Consider the following 18709-nt stretch of genomic DNA (forward strand, 5'->3'; position numbering starts at 1 on the left):
ATGTCACGCATGCAAAATCCCACCCATAAAAGAGTTCAGGATGGAAGATAAAAACACACAACTTTGTGTTTCTGTTCACATTTTTGTAAATGTAAGTGTTTTTTACCTGTCTGAACTTCAACAGTCGAGCTAATTCCACTACTGCAGCCCGCTGTGACGGAGAATACGGTGAAGCGATACCGTCGACCACATGATGTTTGTGTGAAGTAGCATGAGTTGTCTTCAGTCAGGCAGTTCAGGATCTCTCCCTGGAGACAGAAGAAAAGGGAACGAGGTGCATTCATGCTCCACCAAAGAAAAAAATCATAATTTTTACATGGAAAACTTTTTATTGGCATGTTTTTTATGCATTAATAAGTAAACATCTTTGTGTTTGAGCTACAACCAGAGGCTCCCTCTGCTGTTACTGCCAATTAACTACAACAAAAGAGTTTTTATATTTTTAAAGAAGCATTTTAAATGTTTTTAAATGACCCCCACTGTGCACATAAATACAGTCATGATTTAGTGCAACTGAAACCAATTTGTAGAGTTTATGAATTTCAATTACAAGAAAAAATTCTATTTATTTATCTAAGGCATTCAAAGCAACAATCTCTTTAGCTCATTCTTAAAATAAGCAAATAAATTAGATATACGCAGTTGAAAACAGCCAGGTTTCTGAATTGCTATATTTTAAAAAATTTGATTGAAGTTGATTGTACTCCGTTTCATACATAAGAGGACTAGCGCCACGGCAGAAAAAACAAATAATTTTCTTTTTCTTTTTTTTATTCTGAGAAGAAAGGCTGAATTCCTTTTTTCAGTGGCCTACAAAAAATTGTGATAATTACGACTCAATTAGTAAAATGTACAGGAATATCTTCAAAACATGTAGTTCTGCCTCGTTTGATTAGGTGTTACACCATGAGATTTCACTTTTTCACAAAATTCTGATTTTTTTGATGCTAAATTTTTGGTTTTTATTATATATCAGCTAATATCGTCAAATTTACAAGAAATAAAATTGAAATACTTCACTTTCTGAAATCCATGGCGAAAAATACCTATTTAATTCGTAATAAATAAATGGGATGCCTTTTTCTCCAGGAGCAGTCACTGAGAGCGCACACTTAATAATTTAAAAAGACCGATTAACTTAAAAGTCATAAATATTGGACTGCAAGAAGAAATTACACTGGCGCACACTTAACGTTTCTTGTTAACCGCCAACAAAAATCAAGAAGAAGAAGAAGAAGAAGAAGAAGAAGAAGAAGAAGAAGAAGAAGACGTTCCACCGGCCGTTAGCTTCTGGCTAACAAAATTAGTTAGCAAATTTGCCACCTACTTCGCCGTTCCCACCGGACCAAATTTTTTTTTTTTTAAAGAATAAACCCCAAATCAGACACCGAATGACTTATTAATTTATTTTTTACCTTTGAGTCTTCTGCCCGGGCCATGTAGAAATCTATGTTGCTTGTGTGATTCCATGAGAAGATGATAACGTTGCTGCTACATTCTCGCAACAACATCGGGTTGCCAGGAGGGCAGGGAGCTAAACAGAAAGACATATCAAATTTGTAATTTAAACCTCGTAACCACATCATGTTATATACTTTAATGTATACATATATACTTACAAGAGGTTACCAAAAGAAGAATAGGTGATTAATGTATGACAGAAGAGTTAAAAATGCCAGTAATTATGATTAAATGTCACAATCAAAAGGGAAATGTCTCACATCTCTTTTTAGGTTAAAACGCCCTGATACAGATAGCTGCGTTTCCCTGCATTCAGGTTTTATAAAAGCACAAGTCTATTATGAAGAGAAAGAACACAAAACAATGTGAAGCTGAATGGGAGACCCATTTTTTAAAAAGATTATTCAAACATGGACGTGAACCTGGACAGAAAACAGGATTTGAAAGATGAAACCTGTAAACAAGTATTCCCCAAAGTAATGAGACTCATTTTAAAGGATTTAACAAATTTTACCTCTTATATCTGAGAAATATTTTAATGTATGTTTTTATTAAAGTTTATGATTACCACAGGGGGTTTCTGTGTTATAATCACCAGATTTAGTGACGCAGCACTGTAAAACATTTGAAAGTCATTTAACTTGAAAATTGTGCACACTTTAAATAAAACAAAACTAACTTACAAGCTTCTTGTACGCAACATAGAGAAGCTTGTTTTAAATAAATAATTCCTTAATATTGATGAAAAAGTACTAACTCCACTGGCATATTATTTCACTTACAACATGAAAAAAATATCTTGTTATGAGTAAAATTATCTTGCTGCAGAGTTGCTTGTCTTAATTCAATTGTACCAAGATATTTGTATTAAAAACTAGACCAAAAATACTTGGTAAGATTTTGTGTTTTGCTAATAATACTTTCTACTAGCAACACAATGAATTCTGCCAAAAAATAGCTTGAACATGATGAATGTCATCCTCTAGTCTAGCAGTGCAAACTAACAGTTGCACTCGATTAATATTTGCCTTAGTAACACACTCACTCACGTTGCAACACAGGATACAAAAACATGCCACTAAGCATTCTGGGAAATAGTAAGCACTAACTTAGAAACCCTCGTTTAATTAATGAAAAGTCAACACAGCTACGTCTGACAAACTCACAAATTTAAGAAGAGTAGAAGTTAGCAGACACAACTAAATTACAGTGAAGTCTTTATTTATTTTATTGTTTACCCTGCGTGGGTGAGGCAGGACAGCGAGTTTGAGCCAGGATGTTCAGAAGAATGGAGCGACATGTGAGATGAAAGCATTTAACAAAAAGAGACACCTGGGTGGAGCAGTGAAAGCTCTCACCATCGAAGAATTTGATAGAACATCCCCATTCATTTCACCGGTGCTTAGCGGTTAGGTTACATCTTTTATTTGCTATTTAATCACCCAATTAATTCTTATGGATGAGGTTACAGTTCTCTGCTGCCTGTGTCAGTTTAAAGCCACATATTTAACCAGAAATGGATTAGATGGGGGTCAGATGTCAGATGGCATTTCACAAGCAGGCAGGTTACCAGACAATTAAATCAGAATGATTCTTGGATTTCTTATTCAGTTTCTTTATACCGGAGTTAATTTTTTTCTGGCACTCAGGATTTCTGCAGAAAAATTCAGAGATTTCATCTGTTTTAAGATTATAAAATCTAGAGAAAAAAATCAGTCTGAGCAATGATGATGTTTGATTTATTACCATTTTTCCTGTCTTATCTATCAATTAGTAAACATTTTACTTTTTTATTTTGGTCATTTTAATCTTTCCATATACAAGTCAATGCTAAAATAAAAGAAAACAACAAAAAGAGAGAGAAAATGAAATAAAACTAATTCAGAAATATATAAATAATATTTAAATTTCAATGGCAAGAACACGAAGTGTAGAGCAAAAAAGTGTCTATTTTATGGTCACTACAATTTTTGTAATTTTATTTTTTGGGCCTATATAATTATATATATATATATATATANAAGTATTTCATCCTATTTCATGATTGTTATGAATGTTGTCAAGTTTTACAAGCAAAGGAGGCAATTAGTCCAATTATTGTTGTTTATTGTTCTTTTAAAAATGACTGATGCTCCAGTGCTCCACAAAAAAGGGAAAATAATGCTGATAAGCAGGTGTAAAACAACTTTAAATCACTTGTATTCTGCTTTTTCTCGCTCTCTTTGTCAGCTTTACTCTACACGCAGCCCACAAATTAGAGATTAAATTCAAGTGTATCAAGAACATCAACACCAAAAAACATAGACATTTTTCACACAAAACATACACAGAAACCCCAAACAGAACATTCAGTGTGTTACAGTTCAAGATTTTATGATTATTTCACTTATAAGAACACATTTTTTCTCATTTTATAAGTGAAACCATCCTGCCAGTGGAAGTAGTACTTTTTAAATCGATATTAAAGAATTATTTGCTTAAAACAAACTCCTATATCTTGGTGGAAAGTTATTTCAGATTTAGCTTTGTCTTAAAACAAGTGTACCAAGATATTTGCACAAAAACTGGACCAGATATGCTGGGTAAGATTTGGTGTTTTTGCAATGTGGCTACAACAATGTACAAGTATGAGTTATAAATATTCAATCAAAATTGATGTGAGGAAACAAAGAATCAGTTAAATTACAACTACATATAAGTAAACATTTAAATAAATCAGAGTTTAGTTAAAACCAAGCTCAATATCCAGAAGTCAATGACAAAAACAACAAAAAATGAAAAATATCAACAAATACTTTCAACACTTCTTTCCATACAGCAATTTATATTTCCATGTCATGACTTAATCTTTAAATTTTGTTTCCAGGTTAGTCCTTTCTCAAACAAAACAAGGGCCTCTTATGCCGTTGTTGGGAACGGTGGCATCCTGGCAAACAGCCAATGTGGAAAAATGATTGACTCAGCCAAGTTTGTCATCAGGTGAGAAAGATGTTCCAGTAGAGATACTGTAAAAATACAGTCATGCTACATGAATTCCATTTAACAGCATCTGTGTTTATTTTGCATTTAAGGTGCAACCTACCTCCTGTTTCAGACGGATATGAGAAACATGTGGGAAGCAAGACAAACCTTGTGACGGTAAACCCAAGCATCCTCTTAGATAAGTGAGTGAGTTTATGAATCTAAGAGGTAGTTTATAACCCTTTTGTCATATATATCCACCTGTCTACATATGTGTTTCATGTTTGCAGGTATGGGTCTCTAATGAAACGCCGGCGTCCTTTTGTGGAGAAGCTGAGTAACTATGGTGACTCCATGATGCTTCTTCCTGCCTTCTCCTATGGTATGAACACTCCTGTGTCTCTGCGGGCTTTCTACACCACTGAGGACTTTAAAAGCCCCATCCGGCCTCTCTTCCTGAACCCACAGTACCTTGAGAGTCTGGGTGACTTCTGGAAATCTCAGGGAGTGAAGGCGCTACGGCTCAGCAGTGGCATTATGATGACCAGCCTGGCGCTGGAAATTTGTGACAATGTGCATCTGTATGGATTCTGGCCCTTCAGTATTCACCCACACAGCTTCCAAGACTTGAGTAACCATTACTATGATAATAAACCAGCTAAAAAGAACGTCCATTCCATGCCAACGGAGTTCAACCTGCTGCTGAAACTGCACACCCAAGGTGTGTTACAACTACACTTGGGGGACTGTGAACCAGATAATTATTAGCCTTGGAGGAAAAACGATCCATCAATCAAGACACGTAATCTTCTTTTGAATGAAAGATTTTAATGACACCCCCAGTGGAAACATAAGCTTTCTGTAATTTGTGTGAAGTTCCATTGCCAAGACACGGTTTACTTTCTTGAAGACTGGAAACCTTTGGATAATTTTTATATACGTAGATTCTATAATGGTGACAAAAAACCCTGTCAGTGTCTATTCAGGTTTGTGCCTTCAAAGGGAATGTATTATGAAAAATTTGTGATTTGTGGCAATAAGTTAATGTTTTTTGGTGTTTGAAACATAAGAACCTCCATAATGTAAAGTAAATCAGCAGGAACGTCAGCTACCTAGTAACCACTGCCCAGCCTGTTACCTAGCAACCCGAACAGACCTCTTGCATGCTTGATCAAATGGTTTTACCTCTATATGGGCTGTTTTGTCTTTTCCAAAACACTTGGAAAAGACAAGGGTTTTGTTGTTGACTTACCATTCATTAACCACTTGATGTATTCTTGTTGGTTGTACATAAGTCTCTAGTAATGCTTTTCAAAGATGTACAGTTGTATAATTGAGCACTTGTTTGCATGCATTTTCACTTGAGTGTGAACTTTGAGTTGGGAGACGTGGCCAGCAGCAGCAGCTTATATGGATTTATCAATTAATCAGTCAATCACATTTATTAGTATAGAGAATTTCAGCAATAAGGCAGTTCAAAGGGCTTTATGTCATAAAAACACAAAACTACAAAGTCATGGAATGCACAGTCAACAATTGAAACATTACTTTTTGCCAAATGCCAGCATCAAAGTATTGGTTAGTGTTTCATTTACTATGAAATTTAAAGTGACAAGAGGTCTTAAAACAGCTCATTCTGAAAGGAGCTCAAAATATTCAGACTGTCCAGACTGAAATCTCATCATCTAAGAATGACATTATACCAAAACATAATAATAAAGTAAATGCAGTTATCATGTTTTGTGTAGTGCATAGACCTACCCTAACCTGTTTAAATGATAGGACACTTTTAAACAGTTGCAGTTTCCACAAATGCAATAATAATATTTCTATAAGTGCCTGACCTCTTGTGAGAACTATTATCCATAAATGGGGAAAAAAGCATATATCTAATTTTTGACAGCAAAGAGCATTGAAAAAAATGGAGATTTAATAATTAATTTGAATAAGTTATGATCACTATGAACTCAGAATCTCAGGGCAAAATTCAGAGAGAAGCTTTAAATTATGCAAAAAGTGCAACAAACTGTAAGAATGCCAGTTATTTTTAATTTACACCAGTAGATGGCGCTATTTGCTTCTCAGAGGGGTGGTTTGACATGAAGAGACTCAGAATGTAGAAATTTAAGATTTAAATGTTAAGTTAAAAAAATGGTCCTTGTTTCTGATCATAAAGTTTCTTCGTATTTATAAAACTAGTCTAAAATGTTTGCAGTCACACTTTGTGTTTAGATAAGCATCAAAATTACACAGATCTATTTCAACGGCGAAGCCCATTATTGTAAGGAACACTAAAATATGCTGGTGGCAGCATCAAGATCTGTTTTTAAATCTATACTGAAATTATTAGTTGTTAAAGTGGTAGCATTATGTCTCAAACTTTCCCCTCCATCACAGATTTCAGTTGAATTTTACAGGTTTATTTTTAACAGGGACGTTTAAGAATCAGTGTGACGTGTACACTGAATGTATTTTGGGTGTGTATTTTTACATGGGTATTTTTAAGCTCAGCCGATGCTCATCTTATTCATTTGAATGCAGTTAACACAATGCAATTTCTCCAATATCATGGAATGACATATGTCTGAATTTATTAAAAAATTAATTTTGTCAAAAGCTTTAAAGAATGACTCACTTACCCAAATAAGTTGCCAAAAGAAAAAAAGAAAAACCTAAAATGACTTCCAAATACTGCCGGGAAGAGAGGCGCTCACCGAGGCAAACCAGATATTCAGGAAACACTGCAATGAAATAAAAGAAAAGAAAATTCTTTATTTCATCTAATCGTTTCATTTTTAAATAATTTGGTCTTCTCATGGCTCACAATTTTTTTTTAATGTAACATTAACTATACGTAAAATGTACACCACAGATTAAGCAATGGCAATAGTTAAACATTAAACTGGAATGAAGCCTGTGTGCTTATTTGCATTCAACAGGTTTTCTGGCAGGAGGGGGAGTTGCATCTGAGGTGTGACACTGCGCACAGGAAAAGCTTCAAAGTTCTCCGATGCAGAAAAGCAGACGGAAGGTGAGGGGACTATCTGAAAAAGTTAGCAGGAAGGAAAAAAAAAGGATGAGGGGAAGGATTTTCATTTCAGTCGTCTTCTTTGGAAGTGTGTTGACTCTGGTGTGGTACTTACAGGACATCAGGTAAGCAACTTTTAAAATTTTAGAAGACAAAAACACATTTTTCTATAACAAAAAGAGAAGTGTTGGTTTATTGGCATTGACCTTTGGTTTTGCAAGAGGTAATTAAAAAGTAAAATGCTGAGGTTCTTTAACCGTATCCACACAAATAAAATTTTTTATTTCCGTGATTAGAAATTCAGTTTCTTCTCCTCTGATTAGTAGTTGTTCATTGAAGAGAAAAAACAAATATACTTCAGGAACATTTTCAGAAAAAAAAAACCCAGCAACTTTTTTTATTATCACTGTAATAATGCTTCTGTAACTTTCAGAGTGATGAAAATGACAATTTTTGTGGCAGTTACCTAAAATATAACATTTTGACAGAAAATAATTTCTGAACTACTTGACTAATGCCATCTAAATTGTTTACAAATAGGCTGTGGCGGAAAAAGTGATCAGTTTCATTACTTGAGTCAAAGTACTGATCCGAGCGAAATATTGCTCCAATAAAAGTTAAAGTGCTGAAATATGTGTTTTGAAAAATACATCAGTTTTGAAAGTAATTAAAATGTCCAGTTATTTAACGATGCATTTCACTTCAAGGTTGTTGAGAATATGTGGGTAAATTGTCTGTTATATAATGGACAGAATAGTACAGTAACTACAAATATAAATAATAATGTAGCGGCCTCTCGGATTGAACAGCCAGATGCAGGGAGTTTCAAACGGGTGCAATTTAATCTCAACCTTTCTTTCCATTGACATTGTGAAAACTGTAGTATAAAACAAAAGGATACAGAACCGTTGGACATACTCAGCTCTTGTTTAAAACCAACATATCAATATTCTGAATCAGCAGCGTTCTGGTTGAAGGATAAGCATCTAATCCTTCTACAAGTAAAATGTTCCTAATCATACCTGTTTTACAAGAACTGTCAAGCTCAGCTACATTCCCTTTGGCCTCTACTTACAGCAAAAGGGATAAAAAATGTTTTAAACATAGGTGTGTTGCATAAAGACATTTATGTAATTTTGTAATGCTTTATTCAGTGAAATGTGCTAATAAAAGTAATTAGGCTATTTTATCACAGAATTTCAGAAAAATGAAATGTGTGTGTGTGTTTGTCATTTTACTAATATTTTTTCTGCTTTTTCTCTTTTTGGGCATCACAGCAATGGGGAAAATAACCAAAACCAGCATAAGATGAGAAGCGCACCTGACACCATTGCTTCTTGTAAAAACTGCGGGTGAGAAAAGAAACATCTGCAGCTATTTACTTTAGCAGTCTCTTTGTTCATGTCAGAATCGAATCAAGATATGTTATCACTACGGAAAATAACAGTTTACATTCAACATTTCTTGTTGGATGTGTCTTTGTTTTCCAGAGAGAAAATTAAGCAGGCATTAGAGATATACTCTGAAACCTGGACAAAACAAGACTTCAACTATGAAAAATTCAGGTAAGGACTTTTTCTTTATCGCCCCATCATGTCATTGTAAATGAAAGAACTTGGCTGTAGTAAATATACCCCAAAAGAAAATGTTTAACCAGGCTTTTTTTGTGATTTCACAGGTTGGACCTCAGGGTGAACGTCAACGGTTTTGATGAAGCCGTCATAACCCAGACGAACACTCCAGTGGGATCCAGGCTTGTTTATGACGGTGAGAGGAAGAGGATTATGAATGTGACCCAACAGATTTACGACTTATTTCCAAAAGTAAGTTGTTTTCTTACAACACAACATCTCTTGAACATGGTTCTTTCGTTGTTCTTTAATGTTCTTCCTTTAGAGATAACAGACCCATCTCTACCTTCTTTGGTGACATGGGAGAGATAATGGTTTAACACAAATTTATTGGCACATTGTTGGTGTGCCATCTAGATAGATAACAAAGTCTTGTCAAAGTCCCATCTTTGACCGTTATCAACAATAGGACTTTGACAAGGGTCTAGTTCAATAGTTTAAAGAGCAAAAAGCACACAGTCATAGTCCTTCAACAAACTATTCCTGACAAGTTCCCAGCATTCAACAAGCTAATAAAAATCACAAACAAGATGGCAGGGACAAAGCTGTTAAAAACAAATATTTACGTCAGGTCTATTTCTCACCAGTAATACAAGATGATCCAATCATATAATCCCCCTCTAAGTTTTTTTTAAGAATATTTAGACAATGACAAAATAATATTTTTTATAAGAATTCTCATAGCCTAATAACACAAAGACAATAAGAAACAAAACTAAGTCTAGAAACAATTATTTTGTGAGATATTTTGGTGGTGAAAACAGCAGTTAATATGGAAGGTAAAGATTAATGTTGAGAATTTATCTTTATCTTTCACTTAAAAATACTGATACAGTTCCAGTGGCCAGTAGATCAATGACTGAGTTATTTGTATTTATAAGGGTCTAGTTCAATAGACTAGACTCTTATTCTAGTTCAATAGACTATAAGGGTTTCTTTATTGTAAAAAAAAATGAGACCAAAAGAAAAACTCAAACCTGTCTGCAATGTGAGGTGGGGACAAAAAGAAGAAGGCGTAGACATTTGTAGCTATGTTAGCCACTTATTATCCATAGTAAAATGTTTGCTCTAAAAGTTTTTGTTGGTTAAACACGCAATGTCAACAAACATTTTGTTTGCCTAGAAGAAAGAGATTACTTTTTCTAAGCCTTTTCTAGACGTGCCTAGAAAAGGTTTAGTTAGAAAAAGTAATCCTTTCCTTTTCTTAAGGTAAGCCTTTTCTAGGATTCCACACTTGCATCTGAGCACCTGCTGTTTTTGCAGTTTCCATAGAGCTTGTCGGTTTTCTAAAGCAGTCATTATTTTCTGATTTTGAAAAAATTGAATATCCCAAGTGACGTGAATAGTGTTGGTATAGTGTTCTATTCAGTTCAAACAAGCATAAGTCATGTCCAACAATCCTATTCTCTTGTTTTTTGTGACATAATGTCAACATCTCAGAAAATGTTGCCTTGATTGATGAGAACCGCTTTAGCCTGGAATGTCTGTCTTGCTATAAGGCAGTGGTTCTTAACCTTTTTTGAGGTACCGAACCCCCCAGTTTCATATGCGCATTCACCGAACCNTATAATTTTTGTTTTTTTTTTTTTTGTGTATATATATATATATATATATATATATATATATATATATATATATATATATATATATATATATATATAAATAATACAATCTGATCAATTTTGTCAATCATTCTGATAAAATACAGGTTAAAATAAAGGTTATTTGCCATGCTCATCTTGGCTGTGCTAGCTTGAGATGCTTGCTATGCTAGCTTGCTCCTCGAGCTAGCATAGCAGTCTGGAAATTAAAATGTTTCTGTCAATAAAAAGACAGGAGGAACTGCATTAGTAGCTAAAATAACTACATATGAGGACTACATTTGAGGTTGCATTAATGCCAAACAGATGTAACAATTAATGGATAATGAAATACTCAGAAGAAAAAATTGTAAAAAAGCCAATATTTCTTCTGTTTTGTAACATTGTCCGAGGGATTGGCTAGATGCTAATGCTGTTTGTTTCCAGATTATCTGCCCATTATTTTTCAGAGTTACCTTTTCCCTCAGAAGTCAGAACATGAACCACAGAATAATTTGAAATTCTCTTCCAAGTCTGTGAAATTTGGTAACTGTTGTGGTTGATGAACAAAAACAATATTACTATAAGTAAAATATAAGCCAATAATCAGTCAAGAATGATCCGTTTGTACCACCTCTCTTACACATGGCAGCCATATTGGACTTTGAGGTAAACACCAATAGACTTTCCATGTTAGAATTCAAACTTTAGGGGAGAAAATGTGATTTTCTTCCAGCTTTGGAGTACAATTGGAATGGTTACACTGCAAAAACACAAAATCTTACCAAGTATTTTAGTCTAGTTTTGAGTGAAAATATGTTAGTACACTTGAAATAAACAAAACTAACTTACACGCAACTTTTGAATAAGATATAGGAGCTTGTTTTAAGTAAATAAATCAATAATTCTAAAAGTGGTATCAGTGGCAGATTATTCCATTTAAGACATTCCTTACATATTGTAAGTAAAATAATCTCCCAGTGGAATTGATACTTTTTCATCAATATTAATGAAACAAGCTTTTATATCTTCCTGAAATGTTAATGTTAATCCAAATGTACCAATATATTTGTACTAGAAATTAGACCAAAAATATTTGGGGGGTTTTATTTGGTGGTTTTGCAGTGTAGCATGTTGGGGGCATGTTATACTAGCCGAATACCAGTAGAATAAGGTGTTTATATAAAACAAATGCATGTTTATGGTTTACTTTGTGTTTTTCTTTGCTGTTTTGTGGCTCACCAGTCTGAAACGAAGCTGAAGTGGCGTTGACCCGGTTCTTGCAGTTGTTTGATACTGGTATGACGTGCACCTCGTACTGCTGGCCACATGTCAGTCCGACGATGGTGCAGCTGGTGCTCTGGCTCATACATTGCATCTCTGATCCGTTTTCATCCACTGCTGTGGCGATGTAGGAAGTGGCTCCAAAGACGGACGACCAAGATGCTTTGGCAGAGGTTGTGCTGCAGGAGTAATCCACTGATACAGATGACACTGGTGCCAACTCTGTGAAAGGTTGAATATAAGAAATTTGATTTATTTTGTGTGTTTTTCACATGAGAAAACCTCCTACACTATGAAAGTGTAAAATTTTTACCAAGTATTTTTGGTCCAGTTTCTCAGTACTCTTGAAATAAGACAAAACCAAATTACAAGTAACTTTTCTGCAAGAAATAGGAGCTTGTTTCTGGTAAATAATACCTTAATATTGATTTTATAAAAGGACTAGTTCCACTGGCAGATTATTTCACTTATAACAAGTAAATAGTCTGTCGATGGAACCAGGATTTTTTCATCAAAATTAAGGAATTACTGAACTAAAACAAGCTCCTACTGAAAACCTACCTGTAAGTTAGTTTTGTCTTATTTCAAAGTATTAAGATATTTGCAATAGAAACTGGACCAAAAAAAACTTAGTCAAATTTTGTGTTTTGCAGTGTTAAAGCTTCTCACCATTACAACAATAAATTATTACTATGGGGAATGATAACATGTTTTTCTTCCTTGTAACTTTAAATCAATCCATATTTTCTGTATATTTGAGAGGCTTTTGGTCATCAGGCTGCTGGGAAAAATGCACTTTTGAGCTGCAAAAACAAAAAATCTTAATTTCTGTTTAGTTTCTAGTGCAAATAAATATGTAAGGTCCAACCTTTCAGTAAGATATCAGAGCCTTTTTAAGTAAATAATTCCTTAATATTGATGGAAAAAATCCTAGTTCCATCGACAGACTATTTTACTTGTTGTAAGTGAAATATTCTGCCAGCAGAACGTTTTCATCAGTATTAAGGAATTACTGACTTAAAACAGCTCCTATATTGTGTTTAAATGTTTCTTGTAAGATAGTTTTGTCTTATTTTTAATGTGCTAATATATTTGCAATAGAAACTAGACAAACAACTTGGCAACATCTTGTATTGTTGCAGCCTGAAAAGTTCAGATCAAGTCAGAATTACTGATTAGATAACCACGGGCTCAAATTTGACCCTCTTTTATTTGAAAAGATTAAAAAAATAGCCTCTGGATTCATTTCTCTCAGGGAATTTTTTATGACACCCTCAACAACAAGATAAGATGCTGGAGAATCTGAATCCTTTTTACCCTGAGGATCATCTTCTGCATGTCTGAAAGGCTGGCCTGAGAGAGAATAGCTGACCTAGATCTTTATCCAGCAGTTACTGATCCAGCTTTGGCTCTGGAAACTCACTGTTGGTGCTGAAGTTGTGGTTTGTGGGCTCGCTCAGCACCAGGAACTTGTTGAACGAGGACACGGATATCAGGTAGTTGGAGCATGGGCGGATGCCGTTGATGTCCAGGTTGGTGTTTGTGACGTTGTACACAGAAGGCTTCATGGTGGGTTCATCGAGGTTCCGGATGGTGACCTGGTACATCAGGACGTTTACCACCGGCGTCCACGTAACTCTCACTGATTCCACACTGATTTGTGTTGTTGATACTCCAACAGGAGGCTGCACCACTAAAAGACAAAACAGATCGCATAAATTCTCATTTATTATTAGACTAGGATACAATATTTACTTATATTAGTAATCAGAGTTTAGGAGTCCTAGTCATGACATTTAAATGATATTTTAAAAATCAAGTGGAGCACAGTAAAAGCTCCACTTCTGGAAGTAAATCTGCTGCTGAATCTGCTGTGGAGTGAAATTTGAGTCAGATTTATTGTTAGAAACAAATAATGAAGTTATGCTGGTTTTAGATTATGTGTTTTCAGAATATTTTAGCAGCTTTTGTAACTTTGATAACTCCAGAGTTGAACCAAACAAATTTCAACTGGAACAAGAATAACAGTGGTGGGAAGGAAAACGGATACTCCAGCCTCACTGGTGACTTGGTCAAGTTGGACACCATCTTTGCGCCGTAGTAGAGCATGTAATATGAACAAAATGTAGTTGTTTTATTTTTCACTGCTCTTTAAAACTATTGAAACTTTGAAGCATAACCATATGTAGTACAGATTTAAGGAATTAGATGTACGTAGGACTTGGTATCACAAATAACTATGATCAGAATTAAAGACAAGAAGTCTTACTCTGGACATCCTTAATTAGGATTATTCAGTTTGAGACTATTTTAATGTTGTTCTACTTTTGATAACACCATCTAAATGTTAGATTAAAATACTTCAAATCAAAGCAGAAAGCTCTTTAAGCACCACACCAGCGCTGAAACCAAACTAAATTCAAAAAGAAACCAAATACAAATACATAGAAACAAACATAAACTCCATGATGATCAGGGTTTTGTTGCCTGTTCTCTTCCTGTTTCTAATTTGGACGCAAATAAAGATCTCTTTACTCAATAGCTAACAACTTGTCTTGAGTAAAACAGATTAAGTTTCTCGTCAGATTTTTTGAAACTCACACGTTGTGATGGTCCTGACATTGCTTCTGCTTCCCAAGCCTGCCTGGTTAGCCGTGTAAACGTAGCAGTCGTAGTTGGTGGTGGGCTGCAGGTTTGTCACCGTGGCTGTGGTGGTGGTGTAGGTGAAGTTTAGCATTTTCTCTGTAGCCTGGGAGAACACCTGCAGGATGTAGTGCTGCGCAGATGGCACTGTTGTCCATTTTACAGTAACGGAGGTACTTGACTGTGGCCAGCCGTCTAAAATTTGTGATGTATCAGGTACTGAGTGAAAAACAGAGAAAAGAAAAGCTTTATATGCACCGAAATGTTTAATTTAAAAGAGAATATTAAAACTTTCTCATCTAAAAGCCTATTTTTTTATTTATCTGTTTAATATGTGAGATATCAAGCAAAAACAAAAATATTCCCTGTTGGGTTTACCTGTGAGTGCCAACGCTGACGCCACACAGCTCACACTTAAAAAATTTATCACTTTAAGAGTCACATTGTACTCAGTTCCAGGACTGAGACCCTGGATGTTCCTCTCAGTCACCTGCGCCCCTGATACAAGGACAATCGGCGCCGTATCTGTCGAGTTTTTCCTTCTGGTGTCCAACATATAGGTTGTTGCTCCTGGATAACGCTCCCATTTTACAAAAATGGAAGAGGCAGCTGTTGACTTTGCTGATAAAATTTTACAAGCTGAAAATTCAGAAGTATGAAGCAGTAAAGTTAATAAACCACAACACATATAAAAGGAAAAACAACAGTTTTACCTGTACATATTTATCTTTCTAAATTCTACTTTTGGCCTTGAAATTGTGAGACTAGTTTTTTAATTTTCTTACCTCCTGCACTACAATGATGTATCTGTAAACAGCAAAATAATGTATGTGATATGATTTAAATTCCAGCAATAAATTACAATACATTCAGATTAAACATAGATTTACCTGTGTGAGAGAAACCAAAACTAAAGAAAATCCTATGGCTCCCAGCAATCCCATCTTTCACACTGAGACTGGGATTAAAATCTCTTTAATGTATAAGGGAGCTAAACACAAAAGATGTGCAGGATTCTTTTGAGCTTTGATTTAAGACGGGTGAGAACCAATCATGTTTACCTGATGAGAAGAGGCGGTCCAACCTGCAGCCTGAGGCAGTCACAGCTGCAGAGGGAGGGATGGATGCTGTTTGATAAGTTTAGCTAACACTTATGTACCAGCTTGCACAACCTGTGATAGGGGCTGTTTATAATGGATCCCCATCTTTCCTAAAAGCTTCTATCTATGTATTGTTTTACAACTTTGTTTTCTCTATTCATTATCTGACAGTGTTACATTTTGTGTGAATTATCACCCTGTCACTATTTTTAGTTTAGAAAACACTTGAAAAGTCAAAAAGTTGCTAGAAAAAATGAGACACTTTAAGATAAATCTCAGAAATTTTCTAAAAAAGAAGATATTTCTATTTTTTTTAAACAAGAAAAGCAAATCTTTTCTTAACTTTGCACTCCAAAAGTTGGAGAAAAAAAAACTGCTTGAAAAAATATGGACATTTTTAGAATAATTTTCTACAAAAGAACTCTTTCAAAGTTGAAAATTTGCAACATTTGGGACTTGTCTGAATTTGAAAAGTCAAAAGTTTCTGGAAAAACTCAAAAAATTAAAGATTAATCTCAGAAATTTTCAAAAGTTGAAAATGTGCTAGAAAAAAATATTAGAAATGTTCAGATTAAAAGCAGAAATCAAAAGTCGAAAATTTTCAACTTTTGAAACTCAGAAACGTCCAAGTTTTCTGTACAAAATTTCTGAGATTAATCTAAAAATTTCTGATTTTTTTGGCGGAAATTTACTCCTCCGGAAACTGTCGGTGTTTTCGGATTATCCACCTTTTGAAAGCACCGTCGACACCTTGGATCAGCTGTAGTTGTCATGACAAGCCACTAGATGGCGCTTTGCTTTTAGAATGTAGAGCGCATGCGCATTTGATCCTTTGTTTCCACCTAGCTTCGAATAGCTTTTCAAAACAGTAACCTGCTTCCATCTACCGTGAACAAAGTGCTCATGTAACACAAATATTCATTATCATGAATTGTAAATTGAACAGCTTATAAATAGCACAACACAGAACAATTCTATCCGCAATTGCTTTTGTTGCTAACCGCCCGGGCATGCGCAGAATAAACCCTGCAGCCGTTACAGAAAAGTTTCACTGAGAACTGCAGGCGTTACCATAGACATCAATATTAATGTCTATGGGCATTACAGCAAAATAACACCTGTTTGAAAGAGTCCGGAAATTGTTTTCGACGGGTGGATCGGAACAAAATGTTACAGTTTAACCGAAGAATACGGCATTGAATAGGGGGAAAATTTTACCCAATCGCTAATGTTTATCCGTGGCTATGCGTCATTTCGACGATATGAAACTAACCGGAAGTTGCCGGCTTTGTAAACAACAACTCCTCGACTGTGAAGAGAGAAGGGCCCAACCGAACAAAATAGCGGATATTTGGAAGCGCTGGCCAACACGGACTTGAACGGCTTCAATGGAGTGAAAAAATCCCCTCTTTTAATAATTTTCAACTGACTTAAAAATGTATATTGCCTCTGTTGAAAAACTTAACTTTAATAATAAGAAACTGGTAAAAACTTTAACTCTTCTTCAAAAATTTAACTTCGTCTCATAAGCGATCCCTCTGTTTTTTGTTTGTTGTTGTTGTTGTTGTTGTTGTTTTTGTTTTTTATTTTTATTGTTGCTGTAATATATCCTTCTTCATATGTATTCGAATATATTTTTGACACTTTTTGTTATGAAAACTATAACTGAAAAAAGTTCACAAAGTTTTATTTTACCAATGTGTATATATACAAATATATATATTTCTTTAACTTTTGTTTCTCTAGACTTTAACAGCAACACCCTGAATGTCTGTAATTATTATTTACTATTTGTTTTTATTATTATTATATTTTAATATTTGTCATTGAGTTTACGTCCATATGTATGTTCATGTTATTTGTTTGAAATAAAGTTATTAAAAAAAACTTGAACGGCTTCGTTCACTTCCTCTGCTGCTGTTGCTAAAACTATGGGCTGACTACAGTGGACTCTTTGCACCTCAGCTTCCGCGTTTGGGGAAAAGCGGCTCGATTGTTTCCGATCTATTGAAAAATGGCCTTTTACATTAGGTGCTTGCAGGGCTTGGCCAAGGTTTGTACATCGATCCGAAGCCCCATCAAGTAAGCTGGAGAAAGGTTTTAAGATGTTCGCCTCGTTATACATTCACTGACACAAAGGTGAGTTTTACTTAAACTTTGTGGCTAACATTAACGTTAGTAGGCAATATTCTCGGACATTGTTCTTGTAAAATGTGCTATTTAAGTATCTAAACATTCTAACGAACAATGTTTTTACCTAATTTTCAAGTATACTGTGTGTTTATTGTCGTTAGTGTCACAGACTAATGGGGTTCGGTTACGGTTCGGACTTTTTACTTCCGAAGCCTGACGGAGCTCAACAAGCCTCATAGCTTGACAGTAGCGCAGCTCTGGTGTCAGAGATCTGGTTCAGCTGTTCAGGTTCAAAGTTGCTGCTTTTAGAAAAATATGACTGTGTTGCTTCATGTCTCCGTGTTATTCAGTTTTATTACCTTTGCATGTTTCTTGTGAAGAGCTCAGATAGGACGGTGTTTACAGCAGGCGGATCAGTTGCTCGGCTGTCTGGCTCTGGTCTGCTCTCTGGTTCCCATAAACTCTTTCAGGCTGAATACAAGTGATTCCATGGAAATAACTCAGGGAGGCTCCTTTATTTATCATCCCTATCTCTGGTATTTTTAGGCTGATCCGGAGTGAAGTGAAGGCTGCAAACTTTGCTGTGCGGTGTTAGCTGGTATCGACAGATATTTACAAGCCATCTTCTTAATTCAGGATCGCTTGGAAATTAATGAAAACTTCAAAGCTCATTATATTAGGAAGACAACAACGTTCATAGTATTGCGTTTTTTGCATTTGAAATACGACTTAGTTTTTTCTACCAGTCATGGTAACTCAAAGCGGAAACAAGTGAGTCGCATTAGCTCCTGGAGATGTGACGTCAACGCCTTAGGTGCAAAGAGCCCATTATATTACTGACGATTAGACAGACATCTTCTCCCGCACAGAGGAAACCACTGCGCATGT

General features: G+C 35.2%; 2 protein-coding genes and 1 long non-coding RNA gene across 3 annotated transcripts in view; 2 read left to right on the forward strand and 1 right to left on the reverse strand.

The window, feature by feature from the left end:
* Positions 1-15868, reverse strand: part of fndc7b (fibronectin type III domain containing 7b) — a 64694-nt gene extending 48826 nt beyond the window's left edge. Inside the window, exons 1-8 of the mRNA XM_015046365.1 lie at positions 15479-15868; positions 15374-15395; positions 14967-15227; positions 14547-14807; positions 13369-13638; positions 11904-12167; positions 1416-1534; positions 107-248 (exon numbers count right to left, since the gene is read on the reverse strand). Of these exons, the coding sequence (XP_014901851.1) occupies positions 107-248; positions 1416-1534; positions 11904-12167; positions 13369-13638; positions 14547-14807; positions 14967-15227; positions 15374-15395; positions 15479-15532 (1393 nt within the window). The 5' untranslated portion in view covers positions 15533-15868. The remainder of the gene's footprint in view (positions 1-106; positions 249-1415; positions 1535-11903; positions 12168-13368; positions 13639-14546; positions 14808-14966; positions 15228-15373; positions 15396-15478) is intronic.
* Positions 4397-4803, forward strand: LOC106955918 (uncharacterized). The gene is made up of 3 exons (XR_001426679.1): positions 4397-4440; positions 4533-4572; positions 4713-4803. It is a non-coding gene; the product is annotated as an uncharacterized LOC106955918 (long non-coding RNA).
* The window catches only part of LOC106955917 (alpha-2,8-sialyltransferase 8F-like), a 20768-nt gene continuing 7247 nt past the window's right edge, over positions 5189-18709 (forward strand). The window contains exons 1-4 of the mRNA XM_015046366.1: positions 5189-7575; positions 8728-8802; positions 8941-9015; positions 9129-9273. Coding sequence (XP_014901852.1) covers positions 7433-7575; positions 8728-8802; positions 8941-9015; positions 9129-9273 — 438 coding nt within the window. The 5' untranslated portion in view covers positions 5189-7432. The remainder of the gene's footprint in view (positions 7576-8727; positions 8803-8940; positions 9016-9128; positions 9274-18709) is intronic.

Source organism: Poecilia latipinna, unplaced genomic scaffold (genome assembly GCF_001443285.1).
Source record: "Poecilia latipinna isolate Pla-1442-1.1 unplaced genomic scaffold, P_latipinna-1.0 Scaffold776, whole genome shotgun sequence".
NCBI lineage: Eukaryota > Metazoa > Chordata > Actinopteri > Cyprinodontiformes > Poeciliidae > Poecilia > Poecilia latipinna.